This window comes from Thunnus thynnus, chromosome 2 (genome assembly GCF_963924715.1).
Source record: "Thunnus thynnus chromosome 2, fThuThy2.1, whole genome shotgun sequence".
Classification (NCBI taxonomy): Eukaryota; Metazoa; Chordata; class Actinopteri; order Scombriformes; family Scombridae; genus Thunnus; species Thunnus thynnus.
The window spans coordinates 34279362-34289376 of NC_089518.1; the positions used below are offsets into that span (position 1 = coordinate 34279362).

Below are 10015 nucleotides of genomic sequence, written 5' to 3' on the forward strand. Positions count from 1 at the left end.
GGAAACTGAGAGTTTATTCAACATTTTACCATTTTTTTGTAAAACATCTAAGCTTGAGTGGGTGGGGCAGTTTTTAATGAGAACATTTTGGCTGCAGCTGCTCTCAATGTTGTCTCATTCAAGAGTAAACAAGTTTCAATTTTCTCCCTGACATTTTCATTCAGTCACAGTCTGTCACATCTGCAGGAAATCTGCAGGAGAGCATGTCTAGGAGCAGTTAGGGCAGGGTCATACAAAAGGAAAGGTCAGCCAGAGATCAGTGGTTTGTTTGCTTCATAGGCTACATGCATTGATCACCTACTAAAATTGTCCAGGACCACAATCCTTGACAACCCTGTTCTTTCACTAGTGCAATTATTCAGTCTGTTTTAGTATTACAGTTAAAAATGCCTGATTCGTTCATGATTTTGTGTCATCTTGTGGTAGTTATGTATCTAATAGGGGTGCGCCTGATTATTCGGCAAGGCACAAATAGTGGATTTTATACGAATATTTGTTTCATACAAATATTTTAAAAAATTATTTGTTGGGGGTGTTCCTCAGAGATAAAGCTGAGCTACTGACAAAAGCAAAGTGCTCCCAAGGGACTCTCCATAACCTGTTGTTCCCCTTCTCCTTTCCACAAAGTTAGGTTATGAAAAATAAACAATAAATTAAAAGTGCAAAGCAATAATTGCCTTTGAAGTTCTTCCCTATATGTTACACGCTGTGCTGTCTCTGTGTTATGGGTGTATAAATAGGCAGAGGTCTAAACTTTTAGCTCAGTAATCAGAGTAGTTGTCTATGATCTGGGAGACTCCAGTTCAAGATCCGATGTGGGGACCTCTTTCGTAAGGTAGTTTATTCATGAACACTCATTGTAACACTTTAATTTACTAAAATTAAAAGTGTCATAAAAACAAAAACAGGATTTTTAAGCCTCTTTCCACTTTTATTCGAATACAAATACAGATACAAATAATTTTGCTGCCTCAACAAATACAAATACTGGGATCTCTGCACATCCCTAGTATCTAAGCTTTATTTTTTACATTTATTAACCCACGAACATTTCAACAACAACATAAAATTATTGCATCTGTATAAAACACGCAAGAAATAATCCAAGCTGTAGAAACACAAATACAACAAAACAAAAAAAATAAAAATGAAATAAAACAAACACACATAAAGTGACAAAAATAAAGTAATTAATGTGGTTTACATATCACATAATCTTAAGACATTTTCATATTGTGGTTTTCTTAGAGATTTTAAATAAAGTCTTATCATTTTCAAAGGCTGCAATAATTGTTTCAATGGAAAATTATGGCGCACGCTTTCGAACGGTCTCTACTCAGAGGTATTAAGGTTGTTGTACTTGTTTGTACACGCAAAAAGTGGCAGAAAGAATCATGTGAAAAGTAAAAAAAGAAGAGCTTGAGGTGATTTCCAAAAAATTCCCCAGTTCTGATGTTGGAAAGGAGCTGGAGGAGGAGATTTCAGATGCTGTTTAACCATCCGACAATCACTTGGGATGAAGTCCTGTTTTCAGTCCTGGTCATAAGTTTTTGTTTTTTAATTTTTGTCTATTAGTTTTCAAGATATCTTAAAAAAAATACAAAGCAGGTTTTGTTGAAATTCATAGAAAAGTTCAATCATGAGCTAAGGAACATGCAATTAGTTTTCAGTTCTGAATAGCATTAACATGTGGCCAGTTTTAAGAGCACTTTTCATTATCCTTCATGCAAATTTTATTCCATTTTCACCATATTTTAGTATATAATATATTAAGATGATCTTAATATATTAAGTTTGGATATGCAATAATGTGCTCCTGTAGTTGGATGCCAAATGATATTATGCCATAGTGGTGTGGGCAATCAGACATAATCTGACATAAAAACTTTGGATCTATTATGATAACACAGCCAAACTGAGTAGACATATACACAGATCTGCTCCAAGCAAGTCAGAATAATTTGCATTTGGGCAATAAAGGGCACTACAGCAAATGATAACTCTAAATGACCATGTGTCAGTGATCATGAGTCTGAGTCACTTGAAATTTGGCTTAGCTCATCCATTTACAAAGCTCTAATTCTCTCAGACAGGATTTGGATGTTCTTCAAAAGTCGTTGCCAGCAACTGGCTATTACTGAGTATTTTTATGGAGAGACTGAGACTTTTTATGTCTTTTATCAATCATTTTGCTTCTATTTCTTAAAAAAACATTTAGAGAATTGTGCAATGCATTTTAGCCTTGCACAAAAACCTATTCATGGTCCTGAAACTTGATAGTCCCTGAGCCTTGCAAAAATATATTGGGGCTAATATTTGGGCGTCTGATACCAATATGTTCTTCTGTGCATATTTCAATTTCCACCTAGGTTTAGGTGGAGATTGAAACTTCACGTCGGCTCGTCTCCCACCCGGTTGTGCTGACATTTACTGTTCTATGTGTGACCTGTCTCCACTTGTTTCAGCTCTGCTCTCAAAAACAGTGTACTTTTGCTGTCTGTGAGTGAGTCTCTGTTTTCCGTCCTTCATAGTGCTCTGTGACCTGTGGTGAGGGGATGGAGAGGCGTCTGGTCACTTGTCGGATCGGAGACCAGTGTAATGGAGAAAAACCTGAAACTGTGAGACCATGCAGACCAGGACCCTGTCATGGTAAGCATGTCATTTATTTATTCATTTAAGAACAGGAGACTAAGCACCAATTCTAGTGAGATATTGGCTCACAGGTAGACATCAAAGAAAGGAGGGAAAAAAATCCCATTTGACCTTTTTTTTTGCAGATTTTACCTCCTTGAAAACAAATCATCTATTGTTACTACCTTGCCACCAGGTATTGGCTCTATTCATTTCCAAATGGCATGAAAATCAATTTGGAGACCCTTGAAAGGTGCTTTAGTTATATTAATTTGTCTTAAAGTTCCATTATTTTTGGGTGGAAGCATAGTTCATGTGTGCATTGACTGAAAAAGTCTGACCTTACAACAATTGTACAACTTTGACAACAAATAACGTAGACATGGTTTGCAAAGAGTTTAGCAGAAAAGCATATGTGACAAAACACAAGCAAAGAATATTCTACACATTGAAAACATATAAGTGACACTAAGAAATGAAACGATGTAAAATACAGAAACTCTGCATAACAACACATAATAGAAAAATGTTTATTTTCATTTTACCTGTTAAAAACTTTCATTAAGGTTCAGTTGTGAAAATGATGTCACCAACAAGCTAGCAGCAATATCTAATATAGGGTTGGGTTAGGGTTAGGGTTTTGTCTATTTATGTATGTTGTCTTATGTTGCAGCTCCACCTTAAAATGCAAAGTCAGTGCTATGGCCCTTTAATAACCTACATCATTTTTCCACAATCTTTCCTAACATTAATAAAAAAAGTGCATGTTCTATTTATAGTATCACTTATCATTATTTATCGCTGGTGCAATGCCAACAGCTTTTTTGAACTCTCCCAATAAAACATAAATGCCAAATGGATATTTGCAGCCAAGACCCTGGGATAAACTAGGAAGAAGATGCAAATAACTCACATTCTCTCTAGAGTAGGTGAAAGCATAAAAGCACATACTGTATATCCGGTATTGATCTACAGTTACGTGTGGCTGCAGCACAATATTACTAAAAGGGTTCTCAATAGCTTCACAATCAACATGGCATTTTGAATACGTAGAAAATAATAATTAAAGCATATTAATGCATGACTATTGTAGATACTTACTCATTTCATTTAATATACTGAGGAGGTGAATTCAGGTAAAAGCTCTTCTCCATTATTGGTACCTCTAGTACATTTATACCAATAATAAAGGAGACATAGACAAATAGAGGGAGTATTTTGGATTAATGTGTGGATTAATTGGACAAAACTCAGGAAAATGTCTCCAACATTTTTAACTTTTAGGTCAGTTTCAGATTTGTGGATGAATTTGGTTCCGCAAGAAAAAGTCCCATTTATTTTTTCCCACATACAATGTTAAATGACTCTCAGTTGGAGCATTTCTATATTATAGATCGGCAGGAAACTCTCCTGGTTGGATCATGAATAGAAAAGATGGAACAACTGCATAAGAAGATGTCTGGCTCTTTGATAAAAAGTCAAAGGTACCAGACTGTGTTCATTAAAACTTTGGGGGAGAAGTTAACTATGTCTCCCAAGGTGCAATTCAGTAAGAATCCTCCAATCACTACCACACTACTATTAGTGTGTGGAAGCTAAAGATTACGCTGTTGAGCATACTGACAATACAATCTGCAGTTTAAATCTGTATAATTTTGGATTCTGGGTTCATTTTGGATTAATTCATCAACTATGATGCTGTGTTTTATTCAGAAACTCAACAACAGAGCTTTTTGAATTGACTACCTTATTTGCATGTCTGACTGTCCTTTTTTCCATAGCAACAGTGGCTGAGGTTTATGGGTAGTGTAGTATTTAGAGCACCATACTAAACTGACAGATAATACATAATTTCTCAGAAACAAAGCTAAAATGTTGGTGGTGATGACGTAAACCTGTAGGACATTTACATTATCCAAAAGAATCCAGAGTTTCTATGATAAGTAACATTGAGGATATCATTAAAAGAAAACTGAGAATACAGAACGGGGCAAAAACATTTCTGGAACGAGGGGCTCTCCATACCTACATACATACTGCAATTCTACTGTACATACCTATTCTGCTCTTCTTCTTCTGAGCAGAGAATGAGCATCATTCTGCAGGATGTGCTGCGGCTGAAATGTACCACAGTTTTCTTTTGTGGTACTTTCAGCTGTCACTATATGATTAAAAGCAGTTCTCACAGATCTCTAATGCATTCACTTCTACTGAGCCTTTCTGATCTCATGCCAAGGCCACCTCTTGTCAGCGCTGTTGTGTGGTATGCACTGAGCTCACGCTGTATGCTCTTTGACTTTCAGATGAGCCATGTAACGGAGACAAGTCCATCTTCTGCCAAATGGAGGTCCTAGCACGTTACTGCTCTATTCCAGGCTACAACAAACTGTGCTGCGACTCCTGCCACAAGCGCAGCGGAGCGTTGTCTCTGTTCTCCGAGGCGGCCGAGACGGAGGAGCATGTCCGCTTTGGATCAGCCTCCCAGTTGCTAGAGACATTAACAGCCTCTGTAGCAGCCAATAGCACTCGCGGTGGTAAACAAGGCTCAGGCAAAGGATCTGCCCCATCAGGCAATGCTGCAAAACACGTCACCACCCCTGCCCCACTGAAGAAAACCCCATCAAAGATCACTACGGCACCAAGGCGGGTTCCACGGCATATGGGACTCACCGGCAGGAAGCTGCCCATCATGGCACCATCTCCTCTGGCTGATTCTACCGATGGTCAAAGGTCGAGCAGCTTCACAGATAGTCGGTGGCCCAGAGCACACTCTGAAGTGGAGCGATGAAAGTGATGCCTTCCTCTTCAGGACTCTAAATGTACAGTAGATATCCATCTTCATCCTGAGTCTTCTCATGCCAGAAACACCACAGAGAGAGAAACAGAGAGAAAGAAAGAAAGAAAAGTGCTGGTTCACTTTGTTTTTAACCCCCCCGCCTCTCCCAACACACTGATTTTAAATATGACTTCACCATCTCACAGTGAGTCCCAGAGTAATTGGATTGTATTAATTTACTTTCATACTTTATATTTAGAAGAGGTACAGGAGCACTCAGTCTGAAGGGAATTTTCATCCGTGTCAGATGAAAAGATAAAGGAAACACAGCTTTGTTAGTTCATAGTTAATCATTTCAGGGACACAAAATAGCCAAAAGACAGATAAATATTTAATAGACTTAGCATGAATCCAGAAACTGAAACAAAATTTTAACATCTCAAAGGATATTAGGAAGAAATGGTTGCCTGATCACGACCCTGAGTCATGAATCTTTAACCGTAAGAGTCTCAAAGTGTTCTTTGATGTCGCCTACTATGTCACAACTTAGGTGACAGGTGCAGGAAGGTGTCTGCATTTTCGTTCTGATTGGTCTCGTTATTCAATGAATCAGGCCTCCGGTGTCTGCAAGAGCGTGCAGCAGATCCTCCGGCAAACGCTCGACAGACACCGAGAGGGAAATTGGTAACAGGTGCAGTCATTGCAGCTAATTCAGTTTGTAGAAATATATGCAGACTGCATGAATAGGACTCATGTCAAACAGATATAAATACCAGCACTTGTCATATAAAAAAAGCATTAAATTTGCTTTTATAAAGATCCAAAAACGGATCATCTGATACAGCTGAAAATCCCCTTTTACAGTTCAGTTTTACAAGCTACCAATTTTCTTGGAAAATTTAACTATGGAGGATGATGTATAGAAAATACAACTGCCTCAATCACCTCACTTTAAGTGCATATGGAAAGTGACCAGAGATATAACAGTGAAAACTATTGGCAAAATGGTGCTAGTTGTATAGATTTGTTTTTATATTCAGCAATGTCTGTTTAGTGGCACTCTACAATTTCTATGGAAATGGGTATTTATAAAAGGTTCATGTAAATACTGTACATGAAAATATCAGTATTATTTTAAGAAGCTGAGGATACTTTCAAACACCCTTTTTAATCAATTCGCAGAACATTCATTCAAATGTTTACCTTTCCAGTAGCTGTGTTGTTAATATCACTATGAATATTATTCCGCTCTAAATGATGCTGCAAACTTCTCTTGAGCAGTTTATCTTACTGTCGATTGGATATTTAAAAGGAATAGTTCAACATTTTTGGGAAACGTGTTTATTTGCTACAGTAAATATGAAGCTACATTTAGCTTAGCTTTGCAAAAAAAAGACTGCTAATAGGAGGAACAGCTCGCCTGGCTCTATCCAAGGGTAAAACAAGTCTACCTACCAGCACCTCTTAAGCTCACTAATTAAGACATTACACCCTTAGACAGAGCCAGACTTTCATATAAGAAACCAAATAAGCCTTTTTCCCAGAATATTGAACTATTGCTTTACTTCATCCCAGCCTTTACCATTTTCTAAATCATAAGTTTGAATGGTGCTACCCCTCGATCTTTTCGATTCACTGTGTCGCCCTCCTTGTGAACGTTTTTTGCTTAGAAAGGTTGAAGTTGTTGTTTGGTCAAAGAAGGGAACTTAAGTAGGGAACATATTATATGTCAAGTGTTCTCATTGCTGTATGTCGTACACAGCAGGCTCTTGTTCAGCTTTTAACGGACTAAAAAAGGAAGTGAAATTTTTACAATGCAACTGAAATATGCCATGAAATTTCTACATTGACGTGACTGTGAAAGACACAAACACTCATCATGACATGCTGTTTGATGTTGGATTTGCAGGCATTTTTATGTAGTTACACCTAAAGCTGCATTAAGCGATTTTTTGACCACTACGGGGGCAGACTGACTCCAAGACACTCACAGAAACACAACCCTAATATAGCTATTCACATGTTAGGAGCTAGTGGCTAACCTGTATATAAGCATCCAGCTGACACACAGCAACATGAACGTCCCATTGGATCATGTTTCTGTCCATCTGATGAATTAAAGTTCAATATTTACTCTCCTTTTAGCTCTGGTTTGGTCTCCACCAACTCTGAGAAAAATACCTGGCTTTTTAGCTGTAAGATGTTCCACTTTCGTCAGCAGCTGGTCACTTGTTTCAGCTCTCAGCTAATGACGCTGGGCAGGTAGCGCACACACAGAGCTATATGATGTTTCACAAAAGTGAAACCAATGTGCTAAAATCTGTCCAGAGCTGCAGAGATGTGTGTTAATTCTGAGTGGGTACAGCACTGCGGGCAACCCTTTCACATTACAATGAGTCATTTGATTACATTTTAATGTCAAAAATCTCGCTTAATGGAGCTTTAATCTCATTACACCTCTTCACGTTCAGTCTGAACGAGGTTCTAGTGTACAATTTGTGTTTGCAGGAACAAAGCCTTATTGTAAGCACAAGAAGTTGGACTTTCAAAAGAGTTTTACTGTATGTGGAACATATTGTTTTTTCCAAAGTTTTTTCTACAGTAAATGGCTTTTTTTTTAATGGCAGAAGAAGGTTCTGGAGAGAGAAAGCTATTTATTAAAAAAAAAAAAAAGGATTTCCTCACAACCACAATGCATCTGACTGCAATAGCAAAGACACAGTTTTGTGTTTTCAGCAAAGAAATAGCTCGCAACTATTCACACTCACTCCTGTGTGCCAATGTATAGTACATGTATATAGCATTGAGTACAGAAATATTTATTGAAAGTTAAAGGGTTCTGCTTTGTTTTTACAGTATGTGCAGTGCCAGCTGGTCAATAAGCTGCAGCAGACAAACCATTGAAAACTGATAACATGACAACCTTTTTTTTTTTCATCCACATTTTCAATTTCAAGTAGATTTCTACTTTTTTTTTTAAAAAAAAAAAACTTGATAGAATAGAAATGACATTGTTTTTTGCAAACAATTAGATGTAAATATACATGCTCAATTTTGAGATGTTTTACTTTTTGTCAGAAAGCTGTCTTTTCACAGCTGTTTAGTAGAAGTTGTTAACTGAGCTGTTACATCACAGCCACATTTACTGACCAGACAAATGCTTTATTTTAACCAATAAAACATAAATAGAGTAGTACCAGTAAACCAGTAAAGTTGTTTTTATGCTGTTCGTAGTTGTCAGTATTGTCTAACAATTTTACATTTTCCTCCCCAGTTCTTTTCACATCTTTTACTTGCTGCCTATAAAACATTGCTGCTAATGTTATACAGAGCTTGTAATGATAAATAGGATAGTTGTAGATGTTACATTGACAATCCCTGAGCCTCAGACAGATATACTGCATAGGATTCTCCATGTACTGTATTAATACCCCTGTGCTAACCGTGCATTGAAGTATTACGATTGTCATGACTTGTCAGTCACTCGCTCTATTTGCTTTTCTATGTATTTGTGTAGATTGAAGTGTACACTACTGATGCTGTTTGTTGTAATGGGGAGCACATAGTAATAAATGATATGATTAACGACACTGATGTCTTGTTTTCAAGCCTTTTCCACCGTCATTTCTGTGTCTGTGAGTTTCAGTGTTGCAGTCTGAAAACTCAGGAATATCATAATCATATCTCTTACACGTGTCACTTATAATAAGTCAAGTTAGGTCAAGTCAATCTGAGTCATACATCCCCAAAACAGGATCTGCATAACATGAGACACCCTCTTTGACCTTCAATTCACAAAAGGAAAACAACATTTTTAACATTTTATTCACCATTTATTGATGCAGGAAGGCAAACAACCCCAAAAATAAAACTGGGTTTTACTTTATGGCATTTAGATGGTGTTTTTTTTCTGATGTGCCATTTCAGAGTTCCAACAACAGCAACATTAAATTCCTATAAAGAATATTTATTTTTTTCCAAACATCAAGTTCATGGAGGAGGATCAAACGTTTTGACATGTTGTGCATTAAGGATTTACTGTCAGGCTTGCAGAGTGTAATATCTCACAGTTTTTATTCAGAGCACACTGTGTTTTATCCATCTTGTGTGTACTCTGTATTATGCAAGCACCACAGTTAAGGGAATCATTTTTGGAAATGCGTTTATTAAGATCATTACTACTCTCATGTATGTGTGTTAAGAATGGAGTTGTAGCTAGGAAGCACTAGATTAGCATAAACTGGAAGCAAGGGGAAACAGCTAGTCTGGCTCTTTCCAAAGTTCAAAAATAACATCTACCAGCAACTTTAAAGTTCACTAATTAACACATTTCTCAAGAGCTAGTTTTACAGGCTGATATATGCTGTAACTATTTCTTGGTGAACAGCAGCAGTGCACATTGACTTCCTGGAGTTTCCCCTGGTTGCAATCTCACAATGACAAGGAGACTGCAGAAACATTCAGCGTTTTCTGTTTCAAACAAACAAGATCAATGTGTTAATTAGTGAGCATTAGAGGTGCTGGTTGCTGGATTTATGCACCTTGGAGAGAGTTGTATTGTTTCCCCCCCGTCCTTATGGTAAGCTAGAATAATTCCTCCTGGTCAAG

General features: G+C 37.4%; 1 protein-coding gene across 1 annotated transcript in view; it reads left to right on the forward strand.

Moving 5' to 3' along the window:
* adamts3 (ADAM metallopeptidase with thrombospondin type 1 motif, 3) overlaps window positions 1-8997 on the forward strand; it is a 152613-nt gene extending 143616 nt beyond the window's left edge. The window contains exons 21-22 of the mRNA XM_067571746.1: window positions 2532-2649; window positions 4935-8997. Coding sequence (XP_067427847.1) covers window positions 2532-2649; window positions 4935-5419 — 603 coding nt within the window. The 3' untranslated portion in view covers window positions 5420-8997. The remainder of the gene's footprint in view (window positions 1-2531; window positions 2650-4934) is intronic.
* Window positions 8998-10015: the final 1018 nt, after the last annotated feature.